This window comes from Oryza brachyantha, chromosome 3 (genome assembly GCF_000231095.2).
Source record: "Oryza brachyantha chromosome 3, ObraRS2, whole genome shotgun sequence".
Lineage (NCBI taxonomy): Eukaryota > Viridiplantae > Streptophyta > Magnoliopsida > Poales > Poaceae > Oryza > Oryza brachyantha.
In genome coordinates, this window is record NC_023165.2 from 12,039,897 (window position 1) to 12,058,465 (window position 18,569).

Sequence of the window (18,569 nt, forward strand, 5' to 3'; positions counted from 1 at the left end):
TATCCTAATATAGCATTAACAATGGCAACATGTAAAAGGTGTGGTTAAGTTATGATAGTTTCTTCACAAAACCAGATGAAAACAATTTCGCTTCTATTTATGCTTATAAGCAAAAATTCAAATTTCCTATGCCGCGTTCGTACGAGCCGGTAAGATAATTTATCTCTCTCGTTTTCTGCACGCATGCTTCCCGAACTGCTAAACGGTGTATTTTTTTTCAAAAATTTTCTATAGAAAAGTTGTTTAAAAAAATCATAGTAATATATTTTTATATTTTTTAATAATTAATAATTAATTAATCATGTTCTAATCTATTACTATGTTTTCGCGCCAGATAAGTTAACTTACCCTCTTTACTCACGAACGCGGCCCTAGTTTGTTTTTCACCGTTGCATTTTAGATCGTTAAGAATATGTATATGAAAAATTTATTTATAAATTATTTTTTATTTGTAAATATGTCATTTGACACCTCAATACGTCTGATCATAAAGATTCATCGACCATTTCCGTACTACAGTGATTTTCTTAACTCCTCACTAAGGTAAATCTATGTGAAAAAAGTTTTTTACATGTATAGTTCTTTTGCTAACATTGTGCGTGTATAGTAATATAGTGTTTCAAATGAAGTAGGGTGATCATATACCTTACAAACCAAGGGTACTTTGGCTGATTAAGCTACTTATAAAAGAACGTGCTCACTTAGTACGTACATGAATATACTCATACTTATATAGATATAATGTGCACGCAGCACACGTGTTTATTTCAGTGAGATCAGGGGATGATCGTACACTTATCGATAAAAGTAATGGTAGAAAATAAACTTCGATAAAAAAATCTAAAATTAATTCTAAATTTAATTTAAGATTAAAAATTTAAATTTTGGTTTATAAACATAAGGATGGATAAGCTAAGTACGTTACGATGTTTCAAGAAAAAGTTGATCGTTCACTCATTTTGATTGGAATTATCGTTCACTCATTTTGATTGGAATTAGGGATTTAGATTCATGTTTCCTAAGTCGGTGCCTTGGATGACCCTCATTGGTTTTTTTTCCTTCAAGAAGAATAGGTGGGTGTTGTTATTTTCTCGTGAGGTACTCAATTTTTTTTGGATTATCTAATTCTACAATAGCTATTTAAGGTTATAAATGGCTGAATTAATTGCTACAAAGTTAAAAACTCTTTTTTTTTCCAAAAAAATCCAAATGAAGAACTTATATGAAAAAAAATTTACACAACACATCATTTGGAGGTTTGAAAATTGTGTCCATACTTTTCTAATGGGTAAACCAGTACACTCACGTGAAAACAGCGTAAACCTCATAAAACATCTGTGTGTATGCTCTATATATTGTTAAAATATTTAGAGTGACATTATACATAGCCTGCCTGCGTAGTATATTAATTCCTCATAAAACATCTGTGTGTATGCTCTATATTCCAAGTGAAGAACCACTGACTACTGAGTACACTACTGGTATTGCATGCTGCTGGTTCGAAATTGACAGAAGTGGAGTGGAGTTGAGGCAGGAAGAGAGAAAACAGCTCGAGTCATATCATCTCTCCCTCTATCTAGTGGAGCTGAGCAAAGAGTCCTGAATCTCCTCGAGTGTTCTTCCTTTGGTTTCAGGCACCAGCGTCGCCACGAACAGGATGGTCACCAGGCTCGCCGCGGAGAACATGAAGAAAGTCCCTGCGTGTTCACCACCGGCAAAGGGGAAAAAAAGAATGAAAAATGCTGCCAGGAGAAGCCAGCAAATTAAGCAAGCATTTTCCGTTTCTATAGTTTATAAAATGAATCTCCTTCAATTTGAAATGCACTGTCGGAATAGCGAAACAATGGATGGTTAATTAATTTGGCCATTTCTCTCTCTTTTTTTTAGAGAGAGATGAAAATTTGCTGTTATTAATTACTGGCAATACAGCATTGGAGGAACTACAGTGCTGTGTTGGTGGAATTATTTACCTGCGGAACTCCAGTCCATGAGGAAGCTGAACGAGTAAGAAATCGCGAAGGAACCTAGCCAACTAACAAGGGTCACCAAGCTTCCGCCGATTGCTTTCATGTCAATCGAGAATATCTGCAGGAAATTGATCATCCAGAAAAAAATGATCACTCTTCTCCTGAATTACTAGTGATTTTTGTAGAATCTTGTATATTCAATGTAACCATCCAAAACCAACACTTCATCATTTGTTTCATACCTCAGACATGACAACCCAGGGGACAGGACCCATTCCAATCGAGTATGCTCCAATATAAACCTATTACAGAGAAGCATCATTAGAAGGCAGTATCAACAGACTGCAGTGATACTTATCTCTCATAGCAGTGTAGACTACTACATGTTGCAATTTGAAGTGACATTAGAATGTGGAGAGCATGCAATCCTCAAGAATTCTGTACTTCAACTGAGGGAATGGGATGTACATGGGTTATGTACTTACCAGTATACCGGTAAGAGCCAATGCAGGAACACATTGTGGGAATAAACCTTGTGCCTAACAGAACATGAATCAATTACCATGAAACAGACAGATTTGATGTACTTTGGTAGGAAAATAATTTAGTTACCTTGAGGTAGAAGGATATTCCTGTTAGAAAGCAGCCCAAAAATGTTCCAGATGCCGAGACCTAAAGAACGAAAGGGTCTCACAAAAAGATTCTGTATAGCACGCTTTTCTTTATATATATGAGCTCAGCTTTGTAGCATTTATACCATTAGAAGGACCCGTCTTCCACTCTTATCCATTAGAATGGCTCCGAACAATGTGATAGGAATCTGAAATTATCACGGTTATAAAAAAAATGGGATTATTAGTTAATTTATTAACTAGAAGCAGCCTATCTCAAACCTGAATAATGCCAATCAAGATGGTTCCGAGTTTTCCAGAAAATCCTGAATTGCAATAAAATAAAAAAGTTCATACATAACTGTCAGAGAACAACAGCAATTATCACAATATTTACGTACCTGCAGAACTGAAGATAGAGCTTGCATAAAAGCCTACACCATTTATCCCTCCTAATTGCTGAAATATCATCAATCCAACACCCACCTGTGCATACAAGATCCAATAATTATGTCTGGTTTAGTTCTTTTGTGAATAAAGTTTTACACTATCAGTTTCCAGAGTTAGTGAAAAAATGGTCTCTTTTGAAAAAAAGAAGAGAGAAACTGCTGGATTCAATTGTATCGATGCAATAGCGATTTTGACATGTTGCTGAGGTGATTTCTTACAATGACCGCATATATATTTTTTCTCAGAAACAAATCTTGAACCCTGGCCTTCGGTAACCTATGGAGTGATTCAATATACTCCTGAGAAAATGATTATTATGAGCAGACTCATTCACATAAAATTCTATAATATACAAGCTATTAGGATAGAAGTTAACTTTAATCTCGATGGCTTCTTCAGATACGTCAGCATCCTCTCCCCGTAGGACCTGCAGTGAGATGTGAAATTCTTTCTCCCTTCCAACGTTAGCCTGTAATTTAAATGCAGTTGAACTCAATACAAAAGATGTACAATGAAATGACTGATGTCTCATACTAGTTCATCAGTATGATAATTCAGAACCCCTGTGTGCCATAGAACATTTGCCTAAGGCAGAACTGAGAAGTTCCTCACCAGCCATCTTGGTGACTCCGGAATGAAGAAAAGTCCTGTTAATAACAGAACACATGGTGCTATACCTGCACAAAGAAAATGTATTTATTACCATCCAGGATTAATGTGAAGAATAAACATGCTAAAATCTATGGATGTGAAGATAAATTACCTACTAAGACAAGATTACGCCATGCAACCAGGGCACCTATTATGTAGGTAGCTGAACTCCCAGAACAGATCAGCAACTGCATGTGAAGAAGGTGCACAGTGGAAACTATTAGGATTTAACAAAATGTATATTGGTATTTATCAATATCCAATTCTCATTTTCTGAAACCTGGTTTGACGTTGCAAGGCCTCCCCTGAGATTCTTTGGTGCTATTTCAGCGATGAACACAGGCACCTGCCATATCCAGCAATGTTTTGAACGAACATATCCAGCAATATTTCAGCACTACTAAGAAAATAAAGGTGATAATTGATCAAGGTAAAAACAGTAAAGTTGAAACTGACTTAAGAGGGGAAGAAATACAGTCAACACTGCATTTTGAGTTAAAAGATGTATACCACATAAGAAAGGACGCCAGTACTGAAGCCCAACAATATCCTTCCAAAGTAGAGCATGTTAGCACCCTGCACATCATAATTTCGAGATAAGAAATCCATAAGAAATGGATAAGTACCCAGAGCAAGAATTATTTCACCGGAGAACAAACCTTAGCCAAATGCACAGAAAGCCATCCAAAAATGCAAATAATAGCTGATATCCGCATGGTCTGTGACAGATGAAAAATAAGACATAACTAGAATATCAATTTAAACTAAACATGTAAATTAACCCGATTGAAAATAAACCCATTTTACCATTTTACGTCCAAGAAAATCTGCTAAGCGACCACTAGTGACAGCACCAATCATTGCCCCAATCGTCAATACAGATCCGAAAAGCGCAAACTGCAAGGTTAGAATTAATCTACAGATATCAGAGTACTTGATGAGACATTACAGCCGGTGATGGTTCAATACAAGTAGCACAGCGGGGTGAAAACCATGGCATGAAAATCACTGACCTGAGAAATGGACAGCCCGACTTCATCAACAATCCCTGACTGAGTAGGTGCAGAATACCCAACCTACATATGAACATGGCTGAGTAACTAAATGTTCACATTCGACATAAAAATGGAAAAAAAAATCATGGAATCAATCAATGCATTCCAGTGGATTATAGATATATGAATATTGTTAAGTGTAATAGCATGTGTAGAGGGTATTTTTGGCCCTTAACAAGCACTGTACTCCAATTGTATGTCTAGAGGAGTAGCATATAATTGGAGTAGGAGATCTTGTACTCTAGTTGGAAATGGACATGAGAACATGTACATTTTCGGGGATACAGAAAATGTGAGCTGCCCATTTGACAATCCTCTGCACTTCCCATCCCTGAAGCTTTGCAATCTCTTACTAGTTTTTTTTTTTTTTTTGATGGATGCAATCTCTTACTAGTTGTTTACACTAGGTGGCGACTGAAGGATATGAAATCTAACAGAGGGAGCCCTGTAATGTAAACCCAACTTCCCATTAGCACTGCAGATACTTTGGCCTTTCTTAGTTTTTAGCTCTGCATATGCTGTACCGTCAGGCGTCAGCTGTGAGATAGCCCAGATAATGTGTCACTCGTTTTGTTTTACGCGTTTCTTCAACTCATGGGTCCCGTTAACCGAAATACTCTAACACTAGAGAGGAAAGAGAAGGGAATTTGTAAAGACAGTGGAGGCCGGGCGTCTTCCCACTGCAGCCAGAATGGAAAGAATTCTGGCAACAGAAACACTTGCGATCACGAGCAAATTTCTGGGTGGCAGGAACAGTTCACATCGACAGAGAGCGTACGTGTCCGGTTCATCGTAATGGCAAGTGCAGGTGCTGTGAGCTGTTGGAGGTGAGGGGGGAAGGGAGGCTTACGCAGGTGCCGAACTCGAAGGAGCCGCACACGGCGACGGCGGTGGCGAGCATCAGCATCCACATGGACCCTCCTCCTCCTCCTGGCCGACCCCGGCCGCCGCCGCGCTCCGCCCTCTGGATCTCGTCGCAGTACCCCTCCTCCTCCTCACCATCATCATCATCATCACCCCTCCTCTGCTTGTGATGCCGCAGGAGCGGCGCCGTCACCTCGCCGCCGCCGCCGCCGCCGCCGCCCGCGGCCCCGGCCACCAGCGCTCCGCCACCCTCCACATCCTCCGCCACCCTCACTATCCCCATCCCCTCCCTACGAGACACCGGACGCACTCGAGAGCGCGCGGCGGCAATGGCCACGAATCTCAAGATTGGCAGGCAGGCAGGAGCGCGAGGGCGTCGGTCGTGGTCGGTGACTCGGCTCGGCTCCTCCTGAATTCCTGATCGAGGTGGAGCGCGCTGCCGCGCTCTATTTATACGCGCGCGCGAGAAGGAGGGGACTGACGGGTGGGGCCCAGCGGTCTGACACCGCGGCGGCGGCGCGTAGCGTAGGGTGGGACCTACTGCAGCTAGGAGTACTAGCTAGGCGTAGACAGAAATATCTCCGCCCGTTCTTTTTTTTTTTAGAAAAAAAAATATCGAAATAACAACACCGGCTGTTTCTAGAGAAGAAGCGAAAAAGTAAAAGAATATATCTGATGTTTGAGGCGGAACGAAAGCACGCGGTAATTAATTACTTAGCTCGATTACTATTGATTTTTAAATCTAGATTGGATCATTTATTTTATTATATAAATTAATAATTATTTTTATGCGTTGTTATTAAAGTAATTTTAAAAATGGTTTATGATTTGATTTATTTATATGATCAAAAGTATACCTAAAAATCTAGAGGGAGCAATTAATTAAAAAGTAATCTCATCGTGATGATAATGCTAGAAAATTGCAGGAGAACTCGATAGACGACGAGACGACAGAATATGAGAGCGAGCTAGCCAGCCTATTTAGCAGCTTGCTTGATTAGTTTTTGTTTTAATTTGCATGGTGAGCTGGAGCCATGGCAGCAGCATATACATACCGCTACCTAGCTATACATGTGTGCTGAATATGCAGCTAGCTATCAACGGCACATGCTGCATGCATTTGCTGCTTTTAAAAATATCGCAATATTGGAAAGAAGAAGACGAAGACCAAGAAATGGTAGGTTAGCATTTTTTTTTTTTTGGTCATATGATGCCAAGCTAACTAGCTAGCCTTATCAGATCAGTCGGCATGGCTGTTCGTGGCCAGTCCGCATCTAGCTAGCATGTACGCGCAACGCAAGAACAAAACAAAAGTAGTGTTCGTCTTGCCGACCGTGTTCTATCGTGCTAAATCAACACCGATGCGTCGTCTGTGCATATGCTATTATATATGTTTCTAGCTTAAAGTACCGTTTCTTTATATATTCTTTCAATCTAAAATTTACTTCAACAATCTCTCTAACTGGATGGTCAAGTCATTTTGGCTTGCCAAATATCTTCCATGTTATCTAAAGTTGGCGAGCCAAGATCACTTGCTATCCCTCTCATCCACCCTGAAACATAACCCCCGTTGGCTGCATGCCTGCATCAGTTGCTTAGATGCCAAGCGTCATCGTTGCCGTCCTCGACCTCCTTGTTCTCGAGCTCTGTCACCGGAACACTAAGCATCATTGTTAGTGTACCTTGATTCGACCGTCTACCCATCTCCATCATGGCCACTGCCTTGCTCTAACATCGCCAGCAACACATAGCGGTAGCACATCGTTCATCTGGTGCCACCCCAAAATGTCTCTCCCTTCACCGACTTTTTTTCGCCATCCCTCGACTGCAACACCCTCCCACTACTCATTCCTCCTTCACGCAAAGCTGCCTCGTCGTTCATCTTGCTCGTCGTCTGCCCAACCGTTGTCGTCACCTACTCTTGGAGCACCATCTCCAAAGCCGTCGGTAGCTTGGAGCGCCACCTGCGAGGTTCTAGTCACTCATTGATCTGCTTGGGTGCCGTCAATCTCCTTGGGTGAAGACTGAAGAGAAAAGACAGAGATTTTTTTATTTTTAAAACCTTTTTAATAAATAATTATATTACTAAGTCTTCGGGGAAAATATTTTCACCGTATAAATCTTTTGGCCACGCCACCAATATTGGCGTGGCAAAACAGCTTGCCACGTTATTATCGGTGACGTGGCAGCATTGTCTTGTCACACCACTGACATTGGCGTGGCAAGACTGTCACGCCATGTCATGCCGATCAGGCTGCGTGTCAGCGTTGTTTTGCCACACCCTCAATATTGGTGTGGCCAAAAGGTTTAGTTTTAAAAAATTGTTGTGGTTTAGTAATAAAATTACTTGCTAAAAAGGTTTATTTAATAAAAAAAAATTTCGAAGGGTAGGGTTGCGTTCGCCTTCCCTTTTCTAACCCCAGATTCTCTCGTTTTCTACGCACATGTTTCCCGAACTGCTAAACGGTATATTTTTTGCAAAAAAATTCTATAGAAAAGTTGCTTAAAAATCATATTAATTTATTTTATAAATTTTTATAATTAATAATTAATTAATCATGTACTTAATATATTACTATATTTTTCGCGTCGGATAACGAAAAACGGCCTATGAAGACTAACAAACAGGGCTCACTATGAGATTGGAGGATGCAATTGAGAGATTGCTAGAGTGTAAACGAAAAATGACTTGGATAGCCGGTCAAATAGAGACTTGGATATCCAAAAATAACCTTTATGCTGAAGATGCTCTATTGAGACATACTGGTTCATGTGAGATTTAGAAATCAACAAATATCTTGGAAGCCACGTTGCGCGCAAAATACAGATTTATAAGCTCTATTGAGACATACTAGTCGTTGGTCTATGTTTATTTGTGCGTGTGTTAAAAGGATGTACTCGCAGATGTATAGGGTGTGCATTGGTGTTATACGCATTGGTGTTATACGTATGTGTCTTCCGGGCAATTAAAAAAAAATGTGATCAGGTATGGGAAAAGGCTCTTGTTTTTTAAGTGGTGATATAGTGCATGTCCAGCATTATCAATGGGAGTATAATAATTTATCAAGGTGGCATCAATCATACTTTTTTTACTTCCAACTTATGCTCTAAATTATCAAGATTATTATAGCTATAGGATCTTTTTCCTAATTTCGGTTAGTTCGGTCATTTCGGTTAATCTACAATGATGACCGAATTAACCAAATTAATTTCAGTTAGTGAAAAATGCTATCCGAAAATTTTGGTCTCTGTCATGTCGGTTTTGGTTTCGGTTAGTTTGGGTTGGTTCCTCAGTCTCGGTTATTTTTGCCCACCCCTACAAATGATGTCATTGGCTTTTAAAACACACATATGGTCATTCGGTTTATTCAAAATAATTATAGAATTACCATTTATTTAGTTATGATTTGTTTTATCATTTACTTTAAGAATAACTTAAATTGTTGCATATTTATATTCTTTTTAATAAAAAGAATAGTCAAATGGGTGTCTAGATCGTCGACGACACCAAACATTAAGAAATGGAGGTAGTAAATTCAAATCCTGCTGTGCATAGCTCTGTGCCAAGGCTGGCGCGTTAATATGTATCTTGCAAATGCAGAAACACAATAACACAATACGTTGTACTCTCCCTGAAACCTCCATGCAACCAGCTCCAGCCTCCAGACGAGTGACAATCTAGTCTTCTGGACATTCTTCAAGACCAGTTCAGACATACTACAAAAGAAACATATGGCCACGGTTGATGGAAGTGATGCAATGCACATGCCAGTTTTGATTACACGAGCTGTCTCAGTAGCATTATCAAGAATTCTACCCAGCTAAGGAGGAGGAACAAAAAGAGCTCTGCTGCTGGTCAAGCAGGTTGCTACGTACAGGTTTTGCTTAGGTGGGTGGTTTCCCACGAGCTAAAAAAATGTTTCAGAAGTCAGAAAATGCCACATACGTCCTGATTAAGTTCAACTGAAAATCATGCAGCCTCAGCTAGGGTTGTGGTTGTGGTACCTATATTCAAACCGTGCTGTCCGTGCAGCAATGAACACAGACTGGGATTCCTGAGGTCACGGAGAATGGTACTCCTAGAGTAGTTTATATTTCTTTCCCTTGTGTACTCTGTTGAACTAATGAGATCATACTTTCAATTTGCCCGAATTTGTTCTTTAGGGAAATGACAAGCAACAGACAAAGGAAGTGTTTTGCATCCTGTGATTTAACAAAGCTTCAGTTTAGCGTCCACACAGAACATTGAAAACAACTTCATTCAGACTATTTGCTATTTTTATAACTATTCGCTATTTATCCTTTCTGGATACATCAAAAGTTTAGAAAGGCCTTATACAGAAAAGATAAGTAAACAGAGATAATATGAAATAAAATGAATAAAACTGCACACCTTCTTTGTAATATTTTACCATACACAATAACATGTTGATAATGTAGCTCAGCATTTCACATTTCATGTTGGTAGTCACCATTAGCCAGAAAAACCAGTTCCTTTGTTGAAGCTGCAGGAAAAAACAAATCATGCATGTAAGCAATATGTATTTATCTTCTTCCAAGCACTGATAAAAAGATTAATTAATGGGTTTAGTGAAGTACAGAAGTGATTGATGCATACGGGTTCAATTCAGAATCAATTTATTGCAATTTAAAATGCTTGCAGGGTGGAAATGTACAAGGGCACCCGACAAGGTGCTCGAATATGCTCACAGGGTGAAAAATGTACCAATGTTTTAACACATCATTTCTTCAATACTTTCTGAAAGATCATTTAACTTCCAGAGGTGGTTGGAAGCAGGTTATCTGTGAAATGCTCATACCCCATTCATCTTCAACGCATAAAACATTTTGAGTTCTTGACTATGACTATGATCCATCCAAAAGCTCAGCAATGGTCATGCAGAAATTGTCAACAAGAGCCAACCTCAATAGCAAGGGATTATGCCAGCTTGGGCCATTGGAGAAACAGTTGTAAGTAGCGAACACTGATAATTCAGTTCAGAATAGAGTCCTTAACTCCTTGACCTTCAATAGAAAAAGAACTATCTAGATTTTCATTTGTGGACCCTTAAAATTCTCTACCAAACTTGCACTGAGCCTGATCACTGTATCATGACACAAAGATGTTGCAGTGCTTGGTACACACATTTTGCATTGCTCAAAACTCTGAACCTTGAGATGGTTCTGATTTGTGAATGATGAGCCACCTTTTTTGACTCATGCTCTAAAATACTGCAAGTGTGCACAATCTCCTTCAAGGATTTACTGGAATGGCACAATGCAGAGTTACAAAATATAAATGAATCAAAGGTTAGCCGTTAACAGCAACATCAATATCTTGAGCACCAGAATCTTCAAATGAACAGATTGCTCTCTTTCCAAGACAGCGCCAACAAATACATTGTTGTCAAGGAGGCATCAATCTTGGGTGAAACGAAGAAAACATGACCATAATTAGCAAAAAAACTGGTTGCTACTAGTTTGTTGCCAAAATATTCTCCAACTCATGAGAGTAAAATAACTTGCCTGTGCATAGCTTTTCGACAAGCATAGTACAAGCCAAGCTTCCTAGTTCATGTCCAATTTTGAGCATTAAATTTAGGACTAACAGTGCATCATCCACCTGCCCAGAGGAACTCAGCAATTCCACCAAGGAATTGAATGTTTGTTCCCGAGGTTTCAGATTGTTCTTTAACATGCCCGCCAACCATGCCATGCCATCCTCAGCTCTCCTTGCTTTACAGAACCCATTTAAGATACTATCATTGGTTCGCACCAATGGTACCAAGCCCTTAGCATGCATCAGCTTAAGAAATTCAGTTGCAGAATCAACCTGTCCTTCCTCACACATAGTGTCAATGAGCGGTGTGAAGGTTGACACGCTTGGCTCCAAACCAGACGACAGTAGCTGCTCGTACACCTGTATTGCATCACCCAACTTCCCAGCCTTGCATAAGCCCTGAATCAATATGTTGTAAGTAATCACATCATGCCGAATCCCCCTTTTAACCATTTCCTCAAACATCCCAAGCGCTTCGTCCAATCTCCCGTGGACACAAAACCCTGTGACCATAATGTTACAACTGACAGTACTCTCCTTTAAACCCTTCCCGAGCATTTCATCATACACCTTGTGAGCCATCACGAAATCACCAGCTTTGCAGTGGTAGTCGAGCAGGGAGCAATATGCATGCTCATTAGGCTCCATTCCTTTGCCCACCATCTCGCTCCAGACACCCCGCGCCTCGTCTATGCAGCCCATTTTGCACAAACCGTCGATCGCCGTTGTGTATGTGACTGCATCGATGTGGTAACCTCGCAGCTTGATGTCGTTGAAGACGCGCAGGGCCTCGCTACCCAGCCCGTGTGCAAACAGCCCGTGCATAATGCGCTGGTAGATGAACGTGTCTGGGACGGTGCCCGCTGCAATCATGAGGTGCAGCGTCTCGGATACCTTGCCGAAGTTACCGGCGGCGGAAAAGGCCGCGACGAGATCCGCGATGGCGTCAAGCGAGGGAGGGAGGCCGCGGCGCGCCCCGTCGCGTTGGAGGCGGAGGCCGTCGTGCGGGCGGCCGTCGGCGGCACAGGCGCGCACGAGGAAGGCTACGGTAGCGGCGTCGCCCGGGAAGTCCGGTGAGGAGGAGAAGGCGGAGAAGAGGCGGAAGACGAGGTCGGGGCGCGCGGCGCGGAGGGCGGTGCGCATTGCGCAGTGGAGGACGCCGAGGGAGGGGTGGAGGCCGAGGCGCGAGGCGAGGACCTCGGCGGCGTCGACGGCGTCGGGTGGCCAGAGCTGGATGAGGAAGCCGTCGACGCCGGGAAGCGGCGGCGAGGGCGCCTCCGCGGCGTCGTCGGGAGCGGGCGCGGGAGCGGGGAGGTGCGAGGAGAGGAAGCGCAGAAAGCGGAGGGAGTGGTCAGGGGAAGGCAGTACGTGGGAGAGGGCAAGCCGGACGCAGTCTGGGTGGAAGAGGAGGTCGCCGGGGAGGAGCGAGAGGAGGCGGGACTCGTAGCGCGGGTCGCCGAGGATGTTCGCCGCGGCCCTGGCGGCGATCTCCAGGAAGGTGGCCGGTGGCTGGCTGGTGGCGTCGGCGTCGGCGGCGGCGGCGGCGGAGGTGGAGCAGAGGCGCTGGACGGAGTGGCGCACCGACCGCAGCATCGTGGCGGCCGGCGGCGGCGGCGAGAACGTGAAAGCAGGTGCGGCGCGATGCGACGGGGAGGGGGGGTTTGCTTGGAGACGGGTCGGATGGGCCAAAGGCCCATGGGCCCCCACGACTTCTCCTCGATAAAACAGTCACGTGCTCTCCTCCGCATCGGAGGGCACCGCGGCGTCACCCACTTCCGCTCTCCGGAGAGAAGGAAAAGGAAAAAAGAAAAATCCAAACCCTCGGAGAAACCCTAGGTCGGCGGCTCTCTCGTAGGTCGCGGCGACTCGGCGGCGATGGCCGGGTACGGGTACCGCAGCCGGAGCCGGAGCCGGAGCTTCAGCCCCCCGCGGCGGAGGTACAGCCGGAGCCCTCCGCGGTACAAGCGCTACGACGACCCGCGCGACCGCTATCCTCGCGGCGGCGGGGGCGGGGGCGGAGGGGGAGGGCCCCGCCGCGGGTACGGCCGGCCGCCTGCGCCGACCGGGCTCCTCATCCGCAACATCTCTCTCACCGCTAGGTGCGTTGTCGTTGCACTCTCGACCTGGGTTTGGATTTGGCCCATTTAACCTAGGGCTTAGCACAGTGTGAATTAGGCCTGGCTGATACTCGAGGTTTGGTTGATGTTTGATATACTCATTGGGTAATCCCTGTGAATTTAGGGCGAGTTATCCATGTGAATCTCACATTGCTATGTTTGGCAGTTGCATACATGCATTAGGCTTTATCAAGCATATCCCAGTGGCTTGGTTCTGTGCTTACGTCTTATGTATCCTTGTTTGTTTGTTGTTATGTTCAGAATAAATTGTTTTGATGCGAAAATTGTTGAAAAAAATACTATGGTTTATTGCTCATGTTTCTCACTCGTTTGTGGGTTGCAACGAAAATCTTGGTAGCCATTCACTTAGTAAGGTTGAACATGTGGGTATCATTAGTGACTTAATTCATTTTAAGAATGGTTTCCCCCCACATTGGATGTGCATACACAATACTATCTGCCCAATGTTCCTTGATATTCTTTCATCAGTTAAGACATGGAAACCAGAATTCCCATATTCAAATAGTTCTATTATTCATTAAAAATCCACTAGCACTTCAGGGAGATCCATCAGTGCATGGATGCTCATATATATATCATGGATTATCATTTCTCATACAATTTTTGTATCATCCAAGCTTACAACCAAATGTTTGGTTTAGTAGGTTTTAACAACTCAAGTGCCAAGTTGGATTTAATTGCATATATTGAGATGAAATGTTTCAGAACTCTTTTGTTACATGCGAATTAAATTTCATTTTAACTACTTAAGCACTAAATTGTGTTCCTTTAAATGTTCATAGAATTAATCTAACTCTTTTAGATTTTGTTTTGTTAGAAGATCCATTATTTCATGAAGTTTGCATCATATAATGCCGCTTGTATCTCTGGAAAGCAATAACAAATGTATGAACTCTGGATGCATTACTATTTGTATGTTAGACAGTAGTTCCAACCATTGATGATTCAGATAATGTAGTTTGCAGAAGTTTTTCTTATTAAATAGAATTAATACTACCATTCCAGTCTCTCTTTTCTCGATAGTTTGGAACAGTTATCACGATCATTTTTAATTCAACATTTTTTTACACTGCAAGCATGTAAAAGTAGTATAGTACATAAGTATCCAGTTCACACTGTATCACTCTTATATACTGCTTTGCATGATCATTAAATGAGCTATTTTCTTTTCTTTATATAAATGAATTTGTGCACTGTAGGTACTAACTATGTTCTACAATGTTTGGTTTTCATGTTTTGCAGGCCTGAAGATATTCGTATTCCCTTTGAGCAATTTGGCCCTGTGAAGGATGTCTACCTTCCAAGGAATTTCCACACGAGGTAATAATTATTTGTATTATGTTTCTTTGATTTGTTTTGGTGCATTTGAGTTCTACTTCAAATCAATACCTTTATTCTGGACCTTTGACTATGTGCACACAGAAGGTAATCAATTCTTTGGACAGTATGAAGAAAGTACGCAAACTAAACCAAGTATTTTATATCATTAATTATGAGCATTTCGAATAGAGCATTATTTCCAAACAGTCATACTCTTGTGCAAATATGTTGACCTGAATAATGTATTCTTCTTGGAAATAGGGTTTGCAGATGCTTGTTGCACATTCTCTGTTTTTTTTTAAGAATTTCTCTTTTGGTATGTATAGTGATTTTTGTCTGATTCACTATCACTTCCATGACAATTGGTTAATTTGTTGTAGGGAATTACGTGGTTTTGGGTTTGTAAAATTCCGCTACCCAGAAGACGCTGCAGCGGCCAAGCAAGAAATGAATCATCAAGTTATTGGTGGACGAGAGATTTCAATAGTTTTTGCTGAGGAGAATAGAAAAACCCCACAAGAAATGCGGATGAGGACAAGAACAAGGTGCTTAATCTCTTTTAACCAACTTGTGTAAAGGCATTTATAATATTTGATAGTAACTACTGAAATTTGATGTAACCAAAAAAATGTGTTGTCTTCCGTTTGTGCAGTGGAAGATACATGGATGGTAGCCACAGAAGGCGGTCGGTATCAAGATCTCCAAGGTCTCGTTACCATTGTAAGTATAGAAGTTCTTTTATATGAATTACTACTTTATGACTTTTGATCTCAACACTAAATGTTCACTATTTTGTCAGCTTATTCACCTTCACCCTCTCCAGCTAGACGTGACTACAGGTATCATCTCAATATTTTAATACTTTAAATAACACATAAGATAGCAAATATGATTGTGCTTTTCTGTTTGTCAATGTTTCACTCTTCTTACTTCTGAACATCTCCCTGCAAATTTATCTATGTTTGCTTTCAGCATATCCTGATATGCGATTGTCATTTGTTTCATTAATTTTTGTTTTGGTGGTTGATGACTGTATCGTTGTGATAAACAAAGTTTATAGGATTGTATGCTACATTTATTTTTAGTGGTCTAGTTTTTTTCAATACCCATATGGAGTAAGTGAACACTTCACGTGTTTTTGTCTTCTGTTGAGTTAAACAAAGAGTTAATCTTGGTAGTAATCACTACATATTATATTATATACTATTGAATTTTAGGTCAAGAAAAAGGGAAGGCAGAATCAACCACAATATCCAATTTGTAGTTATTTCTTTCTACCTTTCTATTGTTATAATTGTTAAAAAATACAAGCAGGATCAAATGGACGATTTTCCATGGTATCTGTTTCCTGCTTAATAAATGAGCAACAAGTGCCTTTCATCAACGTCTAATTCCATTGATTATTGTCTTGCCGTAGAATTTTTAAATATTTGATTTACTGTCAATATATCCTGCTTGATTTTAGTATAAAATTGTTATACTTATTTTATCAGCTCCTTACTCAGGCTCAATAGAAGTTGCTTCCTGAGAGTATTGCTAATTTATGATTATTATGCTCATGTGATTGGAAAAAAATTATGATTATCAAATAGACCTTAGTTATTAATGATATGTCATGTGGGCCGCACCTATGTGCGTCAGCGTCGAGCCCGTGACGTTAGGAGAGCCGCGGCCTGGGCGTCCACAGCAGACTCAATCAGCCTGCAGGAAGGCAGGGCCAAGGATAGTAGCTAGCCTTGATTGTAGGAGAGTTATTTCCAAATTAGTAGTTTCTAAGTTTGTTGGCCGACAGCCTACTTATCTGGTACTTTGGGTAACAATTGAATTAAGCAAGGAATTACCAATCTAATCTTCTCTCTCAACTAAGCCCGCGGCAGAGGGCAACCTCGCCGGAGAAGGACGACGAACCAAGGCTACGAGCTGCGTAGCCGAGGGCTGGCTACCCGAGGGCTTGACGCCCTCTACATGATATAGGTAGAATGTTCGAAGGAACAGGTGCTTAGAACTCCGCTTTTCCTTCTAAATTCCATGGAAATACTTGGCATGATGAAACAATTACCCGGGAGGTTGCAATTAACATGATGAAACATGGTAAATATTAATGAAAGTAATGAAAATAGCTTTCTTTTGTATACACCCTTGGATGTATGCCATCACCCCACACATCATAAATCTCAAACGCTAGCAATTTGATTGTCAGATTATCTGATTAACTGTTGATGAATTGCTATTTTATATTTCCCTTCTTGAGGTGTAAGGCTATTAAAATTTGCTCTAAATTTGTTGCTTTGATTTGATATTATCCAGTCAAGAAAGAATCTAGAGTCTAAAAAGCCAAAAGAGAATCATGATGTTTGGAGAATAAAGACCAACATGAAAGTGTCGTGACCTCCAGAGTTGGAGCATGTGAAAGGCATTACTCTTTAAGATAGAGTGGTACTGTTGCCCATGGTTTAAAGATAATCTTTGGCTAAGAAACCTGAGGAAAAGAGTTATTTTCAAGTGTGCTGATGCTGTTGAGCATAGTCCATTGCATGTTTGGATCAGAGTGGGTAACTTATACTGGGATTGAACAGGTAAAATTGATATCTTGCATTTTGATTCTGTTGGCTTGGGCTAGGTATGACCGACTAATGGTGGTGTTGCATTTCAATTCTGTTGTGGCTTGGGCTAGGCATGCCTGACTAATGATGCTGTTGCTGCCTCAAATTCAGTTTGTTGATTATGCTTTTATCTTGTTCTTGTATTTGCTGATTGTCAGTTTTTTTGTACTGCTGTTTGTATCCTGTGTAATGTAATTGGGTATTTGAGCCCCTAGTTGTTCTGGAACAGGGATCAGCGTGATGATTATTCACCTGGGGAATCATACTCTCCACATGCTCAGGACAAGAGGCACAACAGATCAAATGGTCGATCTGCTAGCCCAGATGAGCATGGGCGTCAGGTATCTCCATCCAATAATGGACACGCTCCACCAGTTGATGGAAAGAGCCCATAAAGATCTCACTTCTAAAGGTTGCCTTCTTGATTTGTCACTTTTGTGCATTTCTTCCAATGTTACTGTACTTGATTATGAGCTGACCTTTCCCTTCCTGTGCAGGCTGGACAACTGTTTGAAGTTTGGAGTTGAACCAAGAGATGGAACCTGGGAGCGTGCAAATTACACCACCACGGAATGTACCGTGGTAATGTCTTTTCTGCTATTTTGTCTAGAATAGATGAGCAAGTATGGTAGTGAAGTTTGTACTCCACACAATTAGCGATTGATACTTCTGTTAGCAACTGCTGCTTTTGCTGACTTTGTTTTTAACTTATATAATGATTTTCTATATGATCTTAGTTTGTTTGCCTTCATCGCGACATCTTGTGATCACTGATCCAGTTGATTCTGTTCCACTGCTTCCACTGTTTTTTTTCCTCTAACAGGGTCGTATTGCTCAGCCTAAATATTTACCCAAATGCCTATTGCTTAACAAACTGTTGCCTCCTGTTTGTTGGGCGTGATTAGTGAAAAATAAAATGCTGGTAATGAAAATCCTAGTCTGCAGCCCTGTGGTATAGACATTTGGCAGGATCACAATTCACAAGTGAACAGTTGATCTACATTCAGCCAGCACAGTGATGAAGTGGTCTGTGCTAACATCGAGATGGTGTCCGATGCTCGTACAGATCAAGGGGAAAGTGAGTGAGATAATGCCATGGCACAGAGGCAGCGTGCTTGCTTGCTTACCAAGCAATCAATTGCAGGTTCACAACACACCGATGCTTACGTGAATAATAAATCGATGATGACCCTGATTATTACGTGAATGATAAACATGTGATAGCCCTGATTGTGGTTGTATGGCAGTGGTTGAGAGAGGAAGGCCGCTGTGAAGCATACGGACGTTTGGCGGCTGAACGCCAGCAAGTAACTGGTTAACGGACCGCGTGTAGGTGTGGTTAAGCACAAG

The 18,569-nt window shown here is 41.6% G+C and overlaps 3 protein-coding genes across 10 annotated transcripts; 1 reads left to right on the forward strand and 2 right to left on the reverse strand.

The window, feature by feature from the left end:
* Window positions 1-1,275: 1,275 nt before the first annotated feature.
* LOC102709163 (sugar transporter ERD6-like 16) lies at window positions 1,276-5,964 on the reverse strand. Its single transcript, XM_006651343.3, has 18 exons — window positions 5,585-5,964; window positions 4,693-4,755; window positions 4,487-4,576; window positions 4,339-4,398; window positions 4,190-4,255; window positions 3,960-4,025; window positions 3,792-3,867; window positions 3,641-3,705; window positions 3,405-3,497; window positions 3,247-3,327; window positions 2,980-3,064; window positions 2,861-2,904; window positions 2,725-2,787; window positions 2,580-2,639; window positions 2,453-2,506; window positions 2,210-2,269; window positions 1,971-2,085; window positions 1,276-1,697 (listed from the first exon to the last, which is right to left on the reverse strand). Exons 1-18 carry the CDS (start codon window positions 5,879-5,881, stop codon window positions 1,573-1,575), a joined length of 1,563 nt encoding a protein of 520 aa, XP_006651406.2. The 5' UTR covers window positions 5,882-5,964; the 3' UTR covers window positions 1,276-1,572.
* A 3,157-nt stretch (window positions 5,965-9,121) lies between these two features.
* LOC102718631 (pentatricopeptide repeat-containing protein At5g18950-like) lies at window positions 9,122-12,783 on the reverse strand. Of its 8 annotated transcripts, XM_040521545.1 has the most exons (4): window positions 10,217-12,783; window positions 9,992-10,103; window positions 9,604-9,801; window positions 9,122-9,315 (listed from the first exon to the last, which is right to left on the reverse strand). In XM_040521545.1, exon 1 carries the CDS (start codon window positions 12,749-12,751, stop codon window positions 11,075-11,077), a length of 1,677 nt encoding a protein of 558 aa, XP_040377479.1. In that variant the 5' UTR covers window positions 12,752-12,783; the 3' UTR covers window positions 9,122-9,315; window positions 9,604-9,801; window positions 9,992-10,103; window positions 10,217-11,074. The 8 variants fall into 8 exon arrangements, with proteins under 8 accessions (XP_040377479.1, XP_040377480.1, XP_040377478.1 ...); XM_040521546.1 differs by lacking the exon at window positions 9,604-9,801; XM_040521544.1 differs by lacking the exon at window positions 9,122-9,315 and having other exon boundaries at window positions 9,340-9,801.
* Window positions 12,784-12,920: 137 nt separating this feature from the next.
* On the forward strand, window positions 12,921-18,009 carry LOC102718909 (serine/arginine-rich SC35-like splicing factor SCL28). The gene is made up of 7 exons (XM_006650043.3): window positions 12,921-13,257; window positions 14,539-14,616; window positions 14,997-15,161; window positions 15,269-15,336; window positions 15,416-15,455; window positions 17,449-17,631; window positions 17,717-18,009. The coding sequence occupies exons 1-6, from the start codon at window positions 13,034-13,036 to the stop codon at window positions 17,612-17,614; spliced, it is 741 nt and encodes a 246-aa protein (XP_006650106.3). The 5' UTR covers window positions 12,921-13,033; the 3' UTR covers window positions 17,615-17,631; window positions 17,717-18,009.
* Window positions 18,010-18,569: the final 560 nt, after the last annotated feature.